General features: G+C 37.9%; 1 protein-coding gene across 1 annotated transcript in view; it reads left to right on the top strand.

The window, feature by feature from the left end:
• Nucleotides 1-228: 228 nt before the first annotated feature.
• LOC136259455 (ankyrin repeat domain-containing protein 65-like) overlaps nucleotides 229-21,660 on the top strand; it is an 86,066-nt gene continuing 64,634 nt past the window's right edge. Inside the window, exons 1-5 of the mRNA XM_066052939.1 lie at nucleotides 229-348; nucleotides 7,746-7,813; nucleotides 10,027-10,096; nucleotides 10,811-10,906; nucleotides 12,198-12,299. Of these exons, the coding sequence (XP_065909011.1) occupies nucleotides 229-348; nucleotides 7,746-7,813; nucleotides 10,027-10,096; nucleotides 10,811-10,906; nucleotides 12,198-12,299 (456 nt within the window). The remainder of the gene's footprint in view (nucleotides 349-7,745; nucleotides 7,814-10,026; nucleotides 10,097-10,810; nucleotides 10,907-12,197; nucleotides 12,300-21,660) is intronic.

Here is a 21,660-nt window from a genome sequence, read left to right as displayed (position 1 = left end):
CAGTTTAAGCGAAATGTACTCCTTTTAGACTAATCCAGTGAGGCAGTAGAGGTCGATAAAATTTGCCAGTGAACACCCAGAATGCTTGAGCAAGGCTGGCAAATTTGCCAAATTCTTAAGATTCACCAGACGAGGACTGTTTCTTCATATTGGGTGAGCCACTCTGTGCGCCATCCTGTACCTGGGGTTATAAATCTATGATCAAATACAGTAAAAGCTCCATGAGTTATGACTCTGAATAAGGTTATTGCTAGATTTAGTACCTATGCACTGTCACGGAAAAACAATCCGGCCGGACTGATTTTGGATGCCAAAACTGGTCTGGCCGGACCGATTTTGGTTGACCAAGTATAGTCCGGCTGGACCATTTTTAGCATCCAAAATTGGTTCGGCCTAAACTTGGTTGGCAACCTACAATCCTGACCACTCGGTCCAATTTTGGTCAACCAACATCGGTCCGGGTGGACCACCAAGTAATGCATGCATGCAGCCAATGGTGCATAGCTAAGTTGTTTGTGACGGATCACTGCAGCTGACTTAGCCTGGAAACTACAGTCGATTGCAGAATTGTTGAAAATTTCTTCCTGTACTATAAACATTCTGTGGCTGGAAAATTAGTGCAGTGATGCTGGACCAGCCGGACTGCAATGAGGAAAACATTAGTGTGGTTCAATTACTGTTGATCATCTGTGGCAAGGACTACAAAATTTATGAAGCACTCACGGTATGGCATATTTTATTCAAGAATTCTGAAATTGACTGTATTATTACGAGTAGCATAGTTTTGTTTCCCGAGCTGGTTTATGGAAAATGCATATTAGTAGCTATAGAAACTAAATTCCATGTCATAGCTATAATGCTATAAATATGCAGAGGTGAATACAGTCACAAAATTAATACTGTTTTAATTTAAAGCAGTGTGGGATGTTACAAGTCCTGCATACGTATGTCAATACCCAAGTGGTAAGTAGAGGTTTTCTTCCAAACATCAACTCAAATGGTGAATACTGAGTTGACTTATGGTGTGCAGTGTTGCATGCAAAAACACAGGTATCAAAATAGTCTTCCCAAATATATTTTTATATGCTCAACAAACTTCACAAGCATGCTCTGTGGTGTTTGGTTGAATCTTCATCCAGACCATTTGCCTGTAGTGTTGACAAACAACTATAGTGACATGATTCAATTTTTAAAAAATGAACTAGGGATCTATGCAATATAAAGTAATGAAACAAGAGATGAATGATAGTACTACAGCATAACTTGGTGGGAAAGTCCCTACTTTGGCACTGAATGAAATAATTGTTACAGCCTTTTGTTGTAGCTCAGGGACTGTTCCATTAGAATATCATAAATGCATGACTGCTGTATTAGAGTGACTGTTGTATTAGAGTAACTCGAGTCAGACAAGGGGGTGTACAGCTAGCTACATCAATAAGGCCTTATTCTCTGCTTAGCAAATAGCTAGATTGTGAAGAGGTGTGGTCTCCATACTCTATTGCGATTAGTCAACCTATATGGGTGTAGTCACAAACCTATCATGAATTAGTCTGGCAGTGCCCCCTCTTTTGTAGGCGTATATCCCAATAGCAAAGTTGCAGATATCTAGCTAGTGTACCTCTTATAGTAGTGCCAGGACTGAAGCACTTCAAAAATCCAGCTCTGAAATAATTCTGTGGCATTTAAATGTGCTACTGAAAGAAAGTGTTGATACGGAAATTAATGCCTTGATATGGTTTCATATGATGAAGAATACAAGCAGCCTGATTGAAGATAACAGAAAAGACAAGGCACAGAGGACCTACACTCCTTGGAGCCCCGAAAGGCACATCCCACTGGTAAGGTTGTTATTGTGGCATAAAATGGTAACTGTTTGCTGCTTTGTTTAGCCTCTATCTTTGCGACTGAGGTCAGGCAGTGAGGCAGTGAGTCTAAAATTCGAGTTTTGGCAATTTAAAAAAAAATCTATATCCGGCCACCTGTTAGTGTTTTGTTATATTTTATGTATCATATGAACTAGTATCAAGAATTCATAATACATACAGTATATTTAGGAGAGTATCCAACACTGTATTGCCCTTCAAAATGCACTGTGTAGTAATGTTATGCAGTAGTCACCATCACCAAAGGCGTTAACTTGCTGCAAAAGCTATAAGGGCCTGAAGTGCTTTCAGGTCTTCGCTTTGATATATCAATGCCTATCAACAAGTCTTTCATGGTGAAGCCATGCATTGGAGTTTACTGAAATTATCATACACTATGATAGTAGTGTGTATGTAGGGACCACAAAGGGGTAGACGTGGCCCACAAAAATAACATCACCCAAAAAACAGCCTCAATTTTCCCAGACGACGATGAAGCAGTATTGGTTAAGTAAAATTAAGCCCGAGCAAAGTTTCAGATTGACCCAAAACACTTTCAACAAGTTGCTACGGAATTTTAAAAATAGTTTATTTAATGGAATTTTCTACTGACTGAGTAACTGACTGACTGATTCCTTCAGACAAGCGTAACTCTATAACGGCTAAGGCTACATACGAGCTTGATTTTTTCACTGTTCGACATTGGGCCGTACCAATTTTGGTCAGATCAGACCATTTTTGGATGCTAAAAATGGTCCGTGTGGACTAAATTTGGTCAACTGAAAATGTTCCGGCCGGACCGATTCTTCCCTTGGACCAAAATTTTCATTACAGTGCAACTGCTACACATTCATGTGATAAATAATCGATAAGATGTTCAGTTTACAGCATAACGAATAAAATAACTTTATTACTTGTTTCTCATCCACAAAAATTTGAATTTCCAAATTTGAATTTCCATGTGGGTGGGAGGTCATTTTTCATTATTCATTAAAAAGAAAATACTCCAAATAAAGCTGTCTATTGCTATAAAGGTTAGCTAAAGACTTAAGAACTAGTGCTTACATTTTACCACCATTTCCTAGGTGCAAGTGACATTTGCTGTACTGTAAAATGATAGCCAGCCTTCTTAGTATCAAAATATGTGTGTATGTGATTGATAACAACAATAATGAAATTAGAGGCAGTTGGGTAAAAAGGAATGTGAGCAACAATTAATCAAGTTTGCTTGGCCTAAGCCAGTCTCAGTTGCGTAGCAATCTTTCTCTTCTAGCATCGCACAAAGAAATAGTGGCTAAACTTGACTATATCTATGCCAGCTCACCTGATAGCTTATGTTGCGTTTGTTTTTTTATGGTTATACACACTCATTAAGGTTGTAGCTCCTTGTACTGTGCACTTGATGACATAAGATGGAAACATTACTAATAGCTAAATCAGAAACTGCAAGGGGGAAAGATAGCAAGCAGAATTTCTTTTGAGTGGCCTTATATGCATGGAGCTTTCTGTAGTGCATATTAGGCCAGGCAAAGTAGATTGGTAGTTTTCATCAGCCACTTCCTGAATTTTGATGGGGTGGGTGGTCATTATTAGTTGTGAAGGACTCCACCTAAAATCACAGCATCAGGAAGTATCTGGTACTACAAGGATCAAAAGCCTTCTTAAAGCTTATATGCTTACACTTTAACACCTTTCTGCTGAAGCAGGAAAAACTTTTTTCTGTAGCTAAAAATAATGGATAGTTTGTCTAAATGAAATGCTGGCACATGTGATCAATTATAGCAGTAATGAATTTAGAGGTGGCAGGGTGGATGATGATGTGGGTGGGTGATGAGAAACTATAAATCAACTTTGCCTGGCCTTATAGTGGTGTTATTGTTTTCTTTGCATGTGGACAATTTCTACTATTCCATTGTAACATTGGCAGTTTTTCCATATCAAAATGTTTGTAAAGTATTCTTGATTTTTGCTCATTTCATATCAATAACATGGTCTTCCTTGCTGTTTTCAAACAAGGCACTGTAATTTCTGCATACATTGGTTAACGGACGTGAGGTATGAGATTCCTCAAAAGGCGATTTGATTGATGTGTAAGTATAATTTGTGTAGCGATTAAGGGAGAGCCAGAAAGGAATTTTGTATCGCAAAATGTAATGTTCAGAGTGCATGTAAAAACACATTTTTCAGCATGATTTTCTGTAAACTAACCTGTTATACAATTAGTACAGTTGGAGTATCCTTCACTGCACAGAATGATAAGTACCAAGTAACAATTTTACCAGCATGCATCTTGCATTGGAAAAGGAATGGCAAGGAATGATGAGATATAAATCATATGTGACTGGATTTTGGAAAAACGATCCAAATCACGCATTAGAGGTTTCGAGATAAATGGTTTTAAAGAATCCAAGTCAGCATGACTTGCCAAGCATGCGTATGAAATTAACACAAAAGATGCATCAATCTAAGATCTTTCATACCACTTCCAGTACTTGTAGCTGCTTGTAGAGTTTCCTACCAAATAAGATAAATAATCTGAGGACTTGGATGAGCGATGTAGTACCATGAGTGCTCACAAAGGGGTGAAGGGTGGGGGGTGGTGGTGTGGACAAGAGATAGCCTCCACGATTGGAGTCCAGACATGAGATTAACAGGGCTGTGCTGGCTCCTTAGTGACTGATATGTAGCTAAACCAACAGAGAAAACATTCAACCAACATTATCAGCCTGTCCACCAGTAAACTACTGATTCTTGCCAAGCCAGGTGCTTCACAAGGCCGGAAACTGCCATTCAAGCTCTCCACACCACCCAGAATAGACTTCTGTTAAAACCAGCTTTCAGTACTCTGTAAATTTGGAAATATGAATGTCATACAAAATTGCCATACAAATTGGCCATTTTGTATGATTCCTGTAGCTATCCACTAGTGGTGCTAGTTTAATTTTGCCTGATGTGCGATTTGGGATTGGTTTTATAAAATCTGGTCACATATGTTATTTTTAAGGGTAAAGTTATAACTACTAGTGTTTGGAAATTTTAATTTTGGCCACCTGAAAATGCTGCATGGATTTGACAAATCCCACAGCATTAGCAGCCAATTGATGGAACGATTATTTCTGTCACATATACTTTCTCGTCCAAACATTCCTGCAGCATGGTTTTTGGCAGAGGTACTCCACCTGACTTTGTATTCCTGTGTACCTAGTTTGGTGTCAATAGGTGTCTCCCTTGACCAGTAATAACTGAAAACGTGTAGAGTCGAAGTAATTGTTTATCAGAACCATGATTCAATCACCCGGAATTCCGTTAGCTTGCATGTTTCAAGTATCAAAAGATTATCTATTAAACAACTGGCCAGTGTATTACAACTACAGCAATCAAAATTTGATAATGTTCCTATGTATATACGTAGATGTGGGTGCCTAACCAACATACACACATTTTCAACACGTATAAATTGTGTCACACAATGGTTACATTTTTTTTGTAAAAATGTACACATAAATTGCTTGATAATTCAACATGCAGACTGAGTGGCCATTTATTTAACAGACCTGCAGTAATTAATAGTGGAACTACCATAAGTATAAGTTCTTTTCTTTGCTTGGTTCTTGATATCTTGATGTTTTCTGGGATGTTGCATAGCGGTATGTGTAATTCAAACAGTATGCCTCTTAGCAATTAGCTAGGTATTGTACACTATATTTGGTACACTATTTTCAACTATACTCTTGCCGACCTTTTCCTTGAAACAGTCACCATATTGTCTTGGGTTGCAACACTTCAAGTTTCAAGTTCCACAGTAGCCATACAGTATTTATCTGTGATAATTTCTCCAAGTGTTGGCCTAAGTTATGGCTTGGCTTGTTTCCTTCATTTTGTGAAATATCACATTAAAGCAGCAATTGAAATTTGACTGTCATGCCTCGAAGTGATGCGAACCAATGCCATGCTGGCGTGCAGAACTTGCTTCAGCACAACCACAATCATACAGTAAAGAAGTTACTATTAACCTTTGTTCAATTCTTTATCATAATATTCAATAGAGTTATAATTGTTATCAAGCTTAATACACACTTTGTTCCCTGGAATCTTACTATATTTAGTAGTATAACATGTGTCCAATAATTAAATCATTTATTTCTGCTAACCAAGTCCACCTGGTAATTGGTTGTTTACGCTACATATAATATTGGTATGCAAGCCATTATGTGCTTGGTCACAGTCATAGCTAACTGCATATAAAGCTTGCTCAAGCTTGTGTGCCTTTAGTTGCAGGAATAACACAAAGTAAAAATAGTGCTGACTTTATAGCACACTGACATGTGAGGTGACATTGATGTACTGAGCCTGTATAATATGCAAATAAATAATGGAAGAATATGGGTGGAACATTTTAGTGCTGATAGTAAACAGATTTGGGTGGTGGACAGAGAATTTATTTGGAATGGCCTACCCATGTGTTTCATAATATATCAGATGGTATGGTAGTACCATTTAAGTAGGGATCCCCTTGAAAATTTTGCATGCCACCCAAAATTCTGCCTTTGAAAACCATCCTAGAGACACCTTACAAGACTAAAATCACCTTTACGGAATAGTACTAGTCCATATAATATATAATACAGGATTTATTGTAACAAAGCACTTACAGGTGGCTGGGTATAGAATTTTAAAAAATCACCCAAACTCTAATTTTAGACTGACTGCCTGACTGATCGCAGTTGCAAGGCTAGAGGCTAAACGAAGCAGTGCACGGCCACCATTTTACGCCACAATAATAAACTCACCAGTGGGATGTGCCTTTTGGGGTTCCGATGAGTGTAGGCCCTCTCCGCCTTGTCTTTGCTTTTATCTTCATTCAGCCTGCTTGTCTTCTTCATCCAACGAAACCACATCAAGGCGTTCAATTTCCGTATTAACACTTTCTTTCAGCTGCATATTAAATTTTAGCTAGACACCACAGAAATATTTCAGAGCTGGATTTCAGAAGCACTTCAGTCCTGGCACTACTATAAGTGGTATACTAGCTGCAACTTTGCGATTGCAATTCGTTCGCAATAGGCTCGCAACCACACCCATCAAATAAAGATCTAGGTGAACTAATAGCGATAGAGTATGGAGACCATGCACACCTCTTAACAGTCTAGCTATTTACTTAACAGTAAACAAGATGACCTCACCCCTTATTGGTCTAGCTAGCTGCACACTCCTTGACTGACTCAAGATACTCTAATACAACAGTCATGTATGATATTCTAGTAGAACAGTCACAAGTTACACTGTACCTAGCTGTGCTATACTAAGAAAAACTAAACAAACTAGTATTTAAAAAATAATCAATTTAAAATGAACTATGCAATAAAAAGTAGTGAAACAAGAGATAAATGATGGTATTACAGCATAAGTCAGTGGGGAAGTCCCTACTTTAGTGGCGTATTAGCTCTAACAATTATTTTGTTCAGTGCCAAAGTAGGGACTTTCCACTGAGCTATGCTGTAATACCACCATTCATCCCTTGTTTCACTACTTTTTATTGCATAGGTCCCTACTTCATTTTTAAGTTAACAAATTTTTATAATACTAGTTACTTATAAAGTAATATAACTACTTACCTCTCTAGTAACTATAGTAACTTGTAACTAGGAATAACTGTCCACCTCACGTTAAAGGAAAGTAGGTGTTTCCTGCTATCAATGCTCAGGAATGCATTAGCGAGAAATGAAGGTAGTATATCAAACATATATCCCTCATAGGAACAAGTATAATTACATCTGATATTAATAGCATTTCTCATTAATGCATTCCAGGAATTCTTAATAAAACTGGTATCTCCTCTGCTATAATATAGTGACACTACACAGGATCAATTGTGGGTTATAGTTCTGTAATGCTGAGCCTGTAGACTTGGAGAGGAAGATAGTTCGTTACTTTACTGATGAAGGTCACAGGTTTGTGTTTTGTAGACACCTGGTGCGATGTCACACATAGTACTGGGCGTGGCATTAATTGATTTGGCCATTAGAGTTGTTTTACTACTTTCAGCTAATAAATAAAGTAAGTACTTTAGTACAGGTTGCATTTTCATCTTTCAATTGTTGTTTTGTAGACACCAGGCACAATATCACTCACATATAGTACTGGGTGTGGCACTTGATTGATTTGGCCATTAGCGCTGTAAACATATTCACTACCTTAGTTAGTAAAGTAACTACTTTAGTGTACTTAAAAACATCATCATGATCTTGTGTTTGGCTTAAAATTGCATACCTACAATCAAAGCTATCTGCATGCTCGTGTCGATACACCTATGTTTGGCCTCAGCAATGCCTTGTTGTTGTTCTTACATATGTTATCCACAATCAAAATTCATATGGTCCCATATATTATATGCACTCACAAAACATTCCTGTATAGTTTCCCACACTTACAGGTGAGTCACCCAAGTGGAATATACTAGTTGTAACATGGGCACTTGTCATTTGCCTGAAATATATGCAATACACATTCGCACTTGGGCTAGCGGCTGTAATAATTACTGACTACAGCTAAGCATTAAGTCTCATATAAGCCAATGATACAGTTACACTATAACTAGCAATACGATTAACAGAATAATAGTGTGTACAAACACAATGCAATTTATACGCATGGGTGTGTTTAGGTAGTGGTGATGATATCGGTGTCTCCTTTGGTGGAGGCTTTTGCTTCATACAAACTGGACATTGGTTTGAAAACTTTTGAATTTGGTTGGTTACTCCTGGCCACCACACTGAATGATGGCAACTCCTTATTGTCTTTGATGGATCTTACTCAAGGCCTCATGTTTAAGTGACTTGGGAACAGCAATACGTGATCTATACAAAAGTAGTCCATCACAGATCACTACGTACAGACCAGTAATAAAATAAATCACCTCTAACGTCTTTCTGGCCAGCCGTGTTGGCAATACAACATTAACTGTGCACATATTTGGTCACCTGATTGGGCTTGGCTGCACTGTTTCTTTGGCTGAAAGTTGAGCAATGGTTTGTGATCCACCATTGTAGAGTCTGCTATGTTGTCAGGTGTAAAGGCCTGTGAAAAGCATCAGCAGCTTTCCAGCTTCATGGTGGATAGTGAAGTTAATTCTCCTTAGCCTCAGTCTGAAATGTACTCTTAGTAGGGTGTCCAGATTTTTGTATCTAGTAAAGGAACAAATGGTTGTGATCTGTTTCAATTTCTATGTGCTTACCAAGTATGCAGTCAGAAAAGTGTTCACATTCCCAAGTAGCAGCTAGGTCCTTCTTTATTTGTGCTTACCTCGACTCAGTGCCAGTTAAGGACCTTGAAGCATAGATCACTGGTTTCCAATAATCATCACTTTTGTGGAACAAGACAGCTCCAGCGCCGTATGCAGAAACATTGGCTGAAATCTTGGTCTCAGCTGTGGGTCATACCAAATAGGGATTCTGTTGGAAACCATTTCTTGCTTGATCTGTTGAAAAGCATTTTCATGGTCTGCACCCCAGATTTCTTGTTCTCTGAGGAGTTTGATCATTTCAGCAATATAGGGCGAGTATTTTTCTAATTGGTTGTTCGTGTCTGAGTTCTGAAACTGATGATTGGGTTTTCACCTTTGTGATATAGTTGTGATCTTTTGAGGATCTGCTGAAACTCCTTCTGCATTGATAACATGGTCAAGGAACTGTATTGCATCCTTTTCAACTCACGTTTAGCTATTGTAACCATTCTTACCACAAGAGGAGGTTAGTTCTGGAAACTACGTATTTCCCATTGGCTAAAGTGGCACTCTAATTTTGTGAGTGCTGGCTTTGTATGCATCCATCGAAAGACTTTTAGCATTGCACAGAAAATATTTAGATCTGAGAGATGCAGGCTAATGATAGAAGATCTGATATTTATTAGTCGCAATCAGTAGTGTTCAATACACATACACTGTACATGCATACAGCTAGCATGTTGCCTTACAATTTAATAACAGTTGTTACAGTAATGACAAAAATAATGACATTATGCGTATAGATGTATTTCAATATTGTCCTGGCAAAAAATATTTGCAATTTGAAAAACTTCTGTGTAATATTTGTATTTAATCACTGTAATGCTGACAATAATGATCTCATTGTACATGTCTTAGTACACTTATATTTTGTTGTGCTAGTATGGAGCTACTTGTATCAGCTGTTGGTTGGCTTTTAAAACATCAGAGCACAGGATCACTTCACAAGCATGTAGTTTCACTGTTCTTTAAAGCCTGGGCTTTTCCTTAGTATAAAGTCGTGGAGTATCTAATGTAAATGAGCAGCTCGCACATTTTCTGCAAAACCAGTGGCCAATCAGTCTTCTTGACTATAGCAAAGTCCAAACTTTCACATTATATAATTGCCAGCTTTGTAATTCGTTACCTTCTGTGGTTCTGCCATTCTTCAATGTAGAGGATTTCAAGTCCTGTAATTGCTGCATGACTGGAGGAGCCTCAAGTCACTTTATATCCCACAATTAAATTCACAGAGTTGTAACTCATGTGATAATAAAGCAGACTAAAATAGAGCATTCCTACTGTTTAATTTGTTGTTTAGGATCAGTTTGCCCTTCTGAGCAGGTTCATTAGTCGTAAGGAATTTTTTGTTGGATTAGGGATCAAAGGAAAACACAATTAATAGTGAAACAAGGGAGTAGCTAAAAAGTATAGTGAAACAAGATTGGGTTGACTCTACCTGTAGATGTAATGGACATTTAATTCCTCATTCAGTCATAGGGATTAAATGTCCATTAGTATTGTCCACAAGTGTAGACAACCTCACTACTTTTTTACCTTTGATCCCTAATCCAACTTAAAAATTCTTAATTTTTCCTTTTAGTTGTAATAATTATAAATGCTACCTACAACTTATCTGCACAGCTATACATTCTGGTTATGATGTTATTTCATGTACTCAATGTAGCATAGCATTTGGGATTTTTCGTTTGCTGTTTCTAATGGTGGACTGGAGGATGTGAAGGAATGTCTCAGCGATGGAGTGGATGTTAATATGAGATTTGTTAGTTGAAATACACAATTATGTTTGTGTAATTGTATCACTTTACCCATTATCAAGCCTGTAAGACCATTCAAATGCTAAAGATATGTATACTTTTGTGTAACAATATACACATACAACAGTACAAAAACATAATCATGGTGATTTAGTAGCACTGACTATTAATAAAATATACTTCCCCAGTATATAGCATTTGGAAATCTAAGCTGTTTCAGCTTATCTTTTAGTCATTGACAAAATACTATAACTACTATTCATAGTAGTCATAACCAAGATTAACCATTTGGGTTTAAAAATGAAGTCTTCTTGATCAAGTTGCCACCATACTTGTGTATGTAAGTAGTTGTTTTGTCCAGTTTCTACCTACCAGGCTTTCATTAGCCTTGATGTAGTGTATGTAACTCCACTACAACAATTTGATAGTGGGAATTGGGGCTGAAATAAATACTAATACTCGACGAGTACTCGTTAAGGATTTGGTACTCAAATAGTAAAATTGGTACTCGAGTACTCATTAAGATCATGTGACCCAGCTCGCATGATGTATTTGTCATCAGGCTGTGACACAAAGAAGGCTATAGGTTTGATTGGCATAATTTCTTTGTCAGGGACACTAACATCAGTACTTTAATACAGTGTGTATCATTATTGTTACTTGAAAAGCTGTAAACTATTAAAGGTTGGTACAAAACATGTCAAATAGGTATTACTATATGTAACTAATATTCGTGAGTACTCGATTGTTAACTCTAGAGAGCACTCGAATACTAAAAAACCATGATCGTTTCAGCCCTAGTGGCTATTCACCAAATTAAGGGTATTAACAACCATTCTAATCCTGTAATCAGAAGGAAAGAAGTCTGTATGAGCAACGTGAAGCTTTATACTTATATAGATACATTGCATCAATGCATATCAGTAATTTCACCTGAACATTTTCAGACACATAATCTTTCCTTCTCTGTTGAACATTTAGTAAGATAATTAGTCACAGTCTTTAATGGTATTTTAATGGGTAGATAGTACATAGGAATGTATAGTAGTTGTACCACATGTTTTACATTTTAAGACCTTTAGATACTTATTAAAGTACTTCAACTGTATAGACTTGTCACAGTAAGACTTTTGTGGACATGCAGTTACCTTATGGTGCAGTGATGGATAGACAGGTGGACATTTGTACAAGTGCAGTATAGAAAGTGTAGGCCTTCCGTACATAAAAGAATGTATGCTTCATTGTACATGTATGCAATTTTGTCTTAATTCTGATTGTGTCATTATTATTGTATAGTGGTCAGGTGACACTCCATTACACCTAGCAGCAGAGAATGGTCACACACAAGTAGCAGAACTATTATTATCAAGTGGAGCTAATGTGAATAGTTTGAGAGATGTGAGTTCCTACATGGACATGGAAATATACCTGAGTATGATTGACTTTATACAATAATAGTGTAGAAAATAATTTTAATAATTAAAACATGGGAATAGAGATCATTGAAAAAGGTAAAGAAACAAGAGTGATATAAGCTTGCATGTTGAACACAGAGATCTCTATTTGGACTCAATGAATATGGTATAGAAACTAAAGAAAAAACATAATCATGGTGATTTAGTAGCACTGAAATTTTAATAAAATATACTTTTATTATCTATGAGGTACTGTATATAGCATTTTGAAATCTAAGCTGTTTCAGCTTATCTTTTAGTCATTGATAAAGTGCTATAACTACTATTCATAGTAGTCATAACCAAGATAAAGCATTTGGGTTTACAAATGAAGCCTTCTTGATCAAGTTGCCACCATACTTGTGCATGTAAGTAGTTGTTTTGTCCAGTTTCTACCTCCCAGGCTTTGTTCAAGGTGATTATAGGACAACATAGAAATTAATGAATAAGTGAAATAAATTAAATCAGCAATGCACATTGTCAGCTGTACACATGACTATCAATCATGATGTTTCTTATTGTTCCTGCATGTATTCTGCTGCATTGGATTGGTTGATTTGTTACGCTGGTTGTTTATGCATGGATGGTATATTTAGTCGAATGGTGGAATTGGCGGAAACAGCAGAATTGTCATATACAAATTATGGACAGCCTTGGAACACCCAATACCAGTTAGTTACTAACTGTTACATCAAGACACACGGTAATGTGTCGTGCGGCCCAAGAAGCCGGCGCGCCACACCGTGAGTATATTGGCAGGAAGAAAGAAAACTCGATTTTCACACCTTTGTAGCTCCGTGATCCTTCATCCGATTGGAACCAGTTTTTTTGCTGCAGAGGTGCCCGCCAGGTAGGCCACCCACATACCAAATTTGAAGAAAATCGCCTCAGCCATTTTCGAGATATGAATGCCCAAAATTTCGTTTTCATTTCTTCGTTATTTTTTCTTATTCTTCGTCTTTTCGCACACTTTAAAAAATTGCTGTAAAACACAAACGCGTATTCCAATCGCCTTGAAATTTGGCACACATAAAGGGAGTCCAACAACGAATCCTAGCATAACGTTTGGTGCTAATTCAATGAATGGTTCAGGAGTTATGATCGATTATTCGCGTAAAATAAGATCGATTTGTTGTCACGCCTACAGGGTAAACCGCTTAATGGAATGAGTTGAAAATCGGATTGTGGATAGATCAACCATGTACGAGTGCCTTTTGGTGGTTTGAAAACAATCGAAGTTAAGATCATGGAGACATGACATGAAACTGAAGGTGTGTAACAATTGCACGATCGAGATTCGTGAATAAAAATACCAATAATTTTCACGCCTACCAGGCACACCGCTTAGAGCAGTGAGCTGACAATTGGTATGTAGCTGGAATAGTCATCGTAGAAAGACCTTGCAGTAGTACAGAACAATCGATTTACAAACCACTGAGTTATGATTCCAAAGCCAACTCCGTGTAGCAAATTCGAGATCGAGATACTCTAATAGAACAGTCACCCTAATAGAGCATTCATCTAGTTCATTGTTATTATTATTATTATTATATTTGTTACTGTGCAGAAATCAAAAAGATTGTTGTGCACAGGTGTAATCATAATGAAGGTTCAGGGTAGTACAAAACTCATCTAAGGTAGGGGAGTGAATTACAAAAGGGGGAAGTGTGTTCCTGAGTCTGATTGTAGAAGGGAAAAAGGAAAATTTATAAGAATCAATCATAGTGTCAAGCTGTTTATAATATCCTTCCTTTGATGGACGATGATTAGGAATAAAATCATTTGTGGGTATACTTAGATTGCCGTTTATTATCTTATACATTGTAGCTATCTTAGACTTGTTTCTTCTTTCTTCAAGAGTAGGTAAATTTAATGATAACATCATTCTTGTTACACTACTAAATCTAGAAACGTTGTTGTAGCAAAATCTGGCTGCTCTCCTTTGGATGGACTCAAGTTGGTTTATGTTTGTGTGGGTGTGGGGGGCCCAAACAGAGGATGCATATTCCAGAATGGGGCGGACCATCATCTTATAACAATTGTTCTTAACAGAAACAGGGAATTGGTGAAGGTTACGACGCAAGAATCCATTAACCTGGTTTGCTTTGCTAGTGACTCTATGAATGTGTTCATTCCATGATAGTTTCTGGTCAGTGGTGACCCCAAGATATTTTGTGTGAGGAACCTCAGAGATGGTAGAATTCTCCAGATGATAGCTATGAATAATGGGATTTCTTTTAATGGTAATTCTCAAGTGTTCACATTTCTTAATGTTAAATTCCATCAGCCAAGTATGAGTCCATTCAATAAGTTTGTCAAGATCCTGTTGTAGGGCTATACAATCAGATTCGGAATGTATGTAGGAGTACAGTAGGACATCATCTGCATACAATTTAATCTTATTATTGACACAAGCAGGGAGATCATTTATATACAGTAAAACAGAAGTGGTACGAGTACAGTACCTTGGGCTACACCAGAGAGAACTTGTTTAGAGTAGCTATTTTTCCCTTCTAGCACTACATACTGGGATCTGCAAGTTAAAAAGGACTTAATCCACAATAGGATACATCCATCAATCCCATAATGTTGAAGCTTGAGGTAGAGTCGGGAATGTGGAACGTTATCAAAGGCCTTACTGAAGTCAAGTAAAAGTACATCACATTGGCCCTTTTGATTCAAACACTTGGCAAAGTTATTTACCATGGAAATTAATTGTGTTTCACAACTCCTTTTGTGACGGAAACCTTGTTGTTCATCACATAACATGTTAAAGGATGTTACAAGGGCGGATTTAGGGGGGTGTTTGGGGGGCTGAAGCACCCCCCTACAAAATATTACAATGAGGAAGCTTCCAGAAGCTGTAGTACAGGTGCAGATGCATTTTATACACATGTATGGTAATGAAAAGATGGAAAGAGCAAGGGGAATAACTAACCTTATCCGAGAATTACTAAGAGGGGTTCAAGATTATACTTTTGGAGTAAGTCTTACCTTAGAAGTTGCTAAAATCGAAATACTCTAATAGAACAGTCAACCACTCTAATAGAACATCCAGCATTAGAATTATAATTTACAAGAAGTTACCAGAGTGTAAGCTGAAATTAAACCTATTCTTCTAGACCTATGCACTGCTACCCTCATCATTGTACCAAACATCCTGCCATATACTAGGTAAAAGATTTATACCTTTAATGCATGTACTAAATCAAGACACACGGTAGTGTGTCGTGCGGCCCAAGAAGCCGGCGCGTAACACCCGTGAGTATATTGACAGGAAGAAAGAAAACGCAATTTTCGCACCTCCGTAGCTCTGTGCTTCCTTGATGAAACAAGACGATTTTTGCTGTGGACATGCCCTCCAACTGCAGCACTCTACATTCCAAATTTGAGCGAAATCTCTTCGCGCGTTCCCGAGATATGCGACTTCAAAAATTGGCTCAGTTTCTTCGTTTTTTCTTCTTATTTTTCTTTTTCTTGTTGCACACTTACAAAAACTGCTATAAAACTCGAACGCCATATCCGATAGCCTTAAAATTTGGCACGCAAAAGGGGGATATAAGGGCGCATCTCGGTACCAACGTTGGCTGGAATACGATAAACAGGCAAAGAGTTATGAGCGATTATTCACGAAAAATAACACCAATATGTTGTCACGCCTACAGGGTAAACCGCGCATGGGAAGAAGCTAAAAATCGGTGGGTAATTAGGTTAACTATTGAACCTCAAACCTTTTGTGGTATGAAAGAAATCGAGCTAAAAAACAGGAAGATACAACGAAAAAACCAACAGTGTGTAACAATTACGCAATTGAGATTAGCTAATAAAAAAACGACTGCTTGCCACGCCTATCAGATAAACCGCTTGGAGTAATGCTTTGAAAATCGTTGTACAGATGGAGTAATCATCTTAGAAAGGCTCATCAATGGTGTAGAAGAATCAGACTTAAAGCCACGGAATTATAACACGAAATCCAACTTGGTGTAGCAAGTGCGAGATCGAGATACTCTAATAGAGCAGTCATCCTAATAGAGCAGTCATCCTGAAGAGAATTCAAGAGATCAGCTAGAAATAAGAAACCTGTATAGAGATCAGCTACACACAAGTCACCCTGTAGAGAGATCAGCTAGAAGAAGTTACCTTTTAGGGAGTTCATGCAACTATGGAAAGAGATAGTTCAGCTAGAAGAAATCACCTTGTAGAGTTCAGCTACAAAGAAACCACCATGTAGAGAGTTCAGCTACAAACAAATCGTCCTGTGGAGAGATCAATAGAAGAAGTTACCTTGCAGAGAGTTCAGCTACAAAGAAACCATCATAGAGAGTTCAGCTACAAACAAATCTCCTTGTACAGAATTCAGCTACAAATAAATCACCCTGTAGAAAGATGAGCTAGAAAAAGTTACCTTGTAGAGAGTTCAGTTACAAAGAAACCATCATGTAGAGAATTCAGCTACAAACTACTGACCCTGTAAAGACATTAGCTAGAAGAAGTTACCTTGAGAGAGTTCAGCTACAAAGAAACCATTATTTAATGAGCTCAGCTGCAAACAAATCACCTATACAGAATTCAGCTACAAACAAATCACCATGTAGAGAGATCAGCTAGAAGAAGTTATCTTGTAGATAGTTCAGCTACAAACAAATCACCCTGTAGAGAGATCAGCTAGAAGAAGTTAACTTGTAGAGAGTTCAGCTAAAAAGAAACCATCATTTAGAGAGTTCAGCTTCAAACAAATCACCTGTAGAGAGTTCAACTACAAACAAATCTCTATGTAGAGAGATCAGCTAGAAGAAGTTACCTTGTAGAGAGTTCAGCTAAAAAGAAACCATAATGTAGAGAGTTCAGCTACAAAGAAACCACCATGTAGAGAGTCCAGCTGCAAAGAAATCACCCTGTATAAAATTCTGCCACAAACAAATTGCCCTGTAGAAAGATCAGTTAGAAGAAGTTACCTTGTAGATAGTTCAGCTACAAACAGATCTCCCTGTAGAGAGATCAGCTAGAAGAAATTACCTTGTAGAGAGTTCAGCTACAAAGAAACCATTTTGTAAAGAGCTCAGCTGCAAACAAATCACCTGTACAGAATTCAGCTACAAACAAATCATCCTGTAGAGAGATCAGCTAGAAGAAATTACTGTGTAGAGAGTTCAGCAACAAAGAAACCACCATGCAGAGAGTTCAGCTGCAAAGAAATCACCCTGTAGAAAATGCAGCCACAAACAAATAGCCCTGTAGAAAGATCAGTTAGAAGAAGTTACCTTTTAGAGAGTTCAGCTACAGAGAAACCACCCTGTAGAGAGATTAGCTAGAAGAAGTTACCTTGTAGATCGTTCAGCTACAAACAAATCACCCTGTAGAGAGATCAGCTAGAAGAAGTTACCTTGTAGAGAGTTCAGCTACAAAGAAACTACCCTGTAGAGAGATCAGCTAGAAGAAGTTACCTTGTAGAGAGTTCAGCTACAAAGAAACCACCATGTAGGGAGTTCAGCTGCAAACAAATCACCCTGTATAAAATTCTGCCACAAACAAATTGCCCTGTAGAAATATCAGTTAGAAGAAGTTACCTTGTAGAGAGTTCAGCTACAAAGAAATCATTTTGTAAAGAGCTCAGCTGCAAACAAATCACCTGTACAGAATTCAGCTACAAACAAATCTCCCTGTAGAGAGATCAGGTAGAAGAAGTTACCTTGTAGATAGTTCAGCTACAAACAAATCTCCCTGCAGAGAGATCAGCTAGAAGAAATTACCTTGTAGAGAGTTCAGCTACAAAGAAACCAGCATGTAGAGAGTTCAGCTGCAAAGAAATCACCCTGTATAAAATTCTGCCACAAACAAATTGCCCTGTAGAAAGATCAGTTAGAAGAAGTTACCTTTTAGAGAGTTCAGCTACAAAGAAACCACCCTGTAGAGAGATCAGCTAAAAGAAGTTACCTTGTAGAGAGTTCAGCTACAAAGAAACCACCATGTATAGAGTTCAGCTGCAAAGAAATCACCCTGTATAAAATTCTGCCACAAACAAATTGCCCTGTAGAAAGATCAGTTAGAAGAAGTTACCTTTTAGAGAGTTCAGCTACAAAGAAACCACCCTGTAGAGAGATCAGCTAGAAGAAGTTACCTTGTAGAGAGTTCAGCTACAAAGAAACCACCATGTATAGAGTTCAGCTGCAAAGAAATCACCCTGTATAAAATTCTGCCACAAACAAATTGCCCTGTAGAAAGATCAGTTAGAAGAAGTTACCTTGTAGAGAGTTCAGCTACAAAGAAACCACCATGTAGAGAGTTCAGCTGCAAAGAAATCACCCTGTAGAAAATGCAGCCACAAACAAATTGCCCTGTAGAAAGATCAGTTAGAAGAGTTACCTTTTAGAGAGTTCAGCTACGAACAAATCACCCTGTAGAGAGATCAGCTAGAAGAAATTACCTTGTAGAGAGTTCAGCTACAAAGAAACCAGCATGTAGAGAGTTCAGCTGCAAAGAAATCACCCTGTATAAAATTCTGCCACAAACAAATTGCCCTGTAGAAAGATCAGTTAGAAGAAGTTACCTTTTAGAGAGTTCAGCTACAAAGAAACCATTCTGTAAAGAGCTCAGCTGCACCAAATTTACCTGAATTGTACCAAATTCACCAAATTTGGTAAATTGTACCAAATTGTACAAAATTGTACCAAATTGTACAAAATTGTACCAAATTCACCAAATTCACCAAATTGTACCAATTGCACCAAATTTTCGGTGAATTTTTGTGCCGCTTCACAAAATTTACCTGAATTGTCATTATTAAAATTTTTACCATTAACCTACCATCACAGCCATTTCTTGGCCGCCACCTTGGATTTCACATCTTTTTTCACCATAGCCTTTCTGAGGGCCGCACACCTTTTTTACAGCTTGGCTGTTTTGGATTAGATTGTATAAACATCATTACTTGAAAATCTATTCTGAAAACAACCTTTCTGTCAAATATTTTAGGCTCTGCTTGATTTTTTGGTTGAAATGCTTCTTTTGCAAGTAAAACAATAATAGTGAATTTCTTAGCATTTATAACGTTCACATATCTGAGAGCTATTTGTTTTCTTTTCCCTTACTTGATCAAATCCCATGCTACATTTATCTAAATCTAGCAGCTTCTGGAGTTTGCACTATCAAATCCCTTGAAGTTCAGTTTTAAGCTCAAATGATACTGCAGCATTTATGTTAATGTCATGATCATTGTGTGCTAAAAGGGGTTAGTTTTGGCCAAAAACTAGTTGCATTTGTAGACTAGTTGCAAAACAAGTATGGTGATGGATTGGTCCATCATTTTAAAAGTTAGATTGAAATAGCAACTTGCACCACAGAGCTAGAACAGTATCTATATATATATATATATATATCAAGACACACGGTAGTGTGTCGTGCGACCCAAGAAGCCGGCGCATAACACCCGTGAGTATATTGACAGGAAGGAATAAAACGCAATTTTCGCACCTCCGTAGCTCTGTGCCTCCTAGATGAAACAAGACGATTTTTGCTGTGGACATGCCCTCCAACTGCAGTACTCCACATTCCACGTTTGAGCTAAATCGCTTCACGCGTTCCCGAGATATGCGACTTCAAAAATTGGCTCAGTTTCTTCGTTTTTTTTTTCTTCTTTTTCTTTTTCTTGTCGCACACTTACAAAAACTGCTATAAAACGCGAACGCCACATCCGATTGCCTTGAAATTTGGCACACAGAAGGGGGATATAAAGGCGCATCTCGGTACCAAGTTTGGCTGGAATACGATAAACAGACAAAGAGTTATGAGCAATTATTCACGAAAAATAACACCAATATGTTGTCACGCCTACAGGGTAAACGGCGTATGGGAAGAAGCTGAAAATCGGTGGGTGAATAGGTTAACTATTGAACCTCAAACCTTTTGTGGTTTGAAAGAAATCGAGCTAAAAAACAGGAAGATACAATGAAAAAACCAACAGTGTGTAACAATTACGCAATCGAGATTAGCTAATAAAAAAACGACTGCTTGCCACGCCTACCAGATAAACCGCTTGGGGTAATGCTTTGAAAATCGTTGTACAGATGGAGTAATCATCTCAAAAGGCTCATCAATGGTGTAGAAGAATCAGACTTAAGGCCACGGAGTTATAACACGAAATCCAACTTGGTGCAGCAAGTGCGAGATCGAGATACTCTAATAGAGCAGTCATCCTAATAGAGCAGTCACCCTGAATAGAATTCAAGAGATCAGCTAGAAACAAGAAACCTGTATAGAGATCAGCTACACACAAGTCACCCTGTAGAGAGTTCAGCTACAAAAAAACCATTTAGAGAGTTCAGCTTCTAACAAATCACCTGTAGAGATTTCAGCTACAAACAAATCTCCCTGTAGAGAGATCAGCTAGAAGAAGTTACCTTGTAGGGAGTTCGTGCAACTATGGAAAGAGATAGTTCAGCTAGAAGAAATCACCTTGTAGAGTTCAGCTACAAAGAAACCACCATGTAGAGAGTTCAGCTACAAACAAATCGCCCTGTAGAGAGATTAGCTAGAAGAAGTTACCTTGTAGAGACACAGAAACCATCATGTAGAGAGTTCAGCTACAAACAAATCTCCCTGTAGAGAGATTAGCTAGAAGAAGTTACCTTGTAGAGAGTTCAACTACAAAGAAACCATCATGTAGAGAGTTCAGCTACAAACAAATCTCCCTGTAGAGAGATTAGCTAGAAGAAGTTACCTTGTAGAGAGTTCAGCTACAAAGAAACCATCATGTAGAGAGTTCAGCTACAAACAAATCTCCCTGTAGAGAGATTAGCTAGAAGAAATTACCTTGTAGAGACAAAGAAACCATCATGTAGAGAGTTCAGCTACAAACAAATCTCCCTGTAGAGAGATTAGCTAGAAGAAGTTACCTTGTAGAGAGTTCAACTACAAAGAAACCATCATGTAGAGAGTTCAGCTACAAACAAATCTCCCTGTAGAGAGATTAGCTAGAAGACTGAAGTTACCTTGCAGAGAGTTCAGCTACAAAGAAACCATCATGTAGAGAGTTCAGCTACAAACAAATCTCCCTGTAGAGAGATTAGCTAGAAGAAGTTACCTTGTAGAGACAAAGAAACCATCATGTAGAGAGTTCAGCTACAAACAAATCTCCCTGTAGAGAGATTAGCTAGAAGAAGTTACCTTGTAGAGAGTTCAACTACAAAGAAACCATCATGTAGAGAGTTCAGCTACAAACAAATCTCCCTGTAGAGAGATTAGCTAGAAGACTGAAGTTACCTTGCAGAGAGTTCAGCTACAAAGAAACCATCATGTAGAGAGTTCAG

Source organism: Dysidea avara, chromosome 6, assembly GCF_963678975.1.
Source record: "Dysidea avara chromosome 6, odDysAvar1.4, whole genome shotgun sequence".
Taxonomy (NCBI): domain Eukaryota; kingdom Metazoa; phylum Porifera; class Demospongiae; order Dictyoceratida; family Dysideidae; genus Dysidea; species Dysidea avara.
The sequence above is the reverse complement of the archived record's forward strand: the minus strand, read 5'-3'. Positions and strand labels throughout refer to the sequence as shown.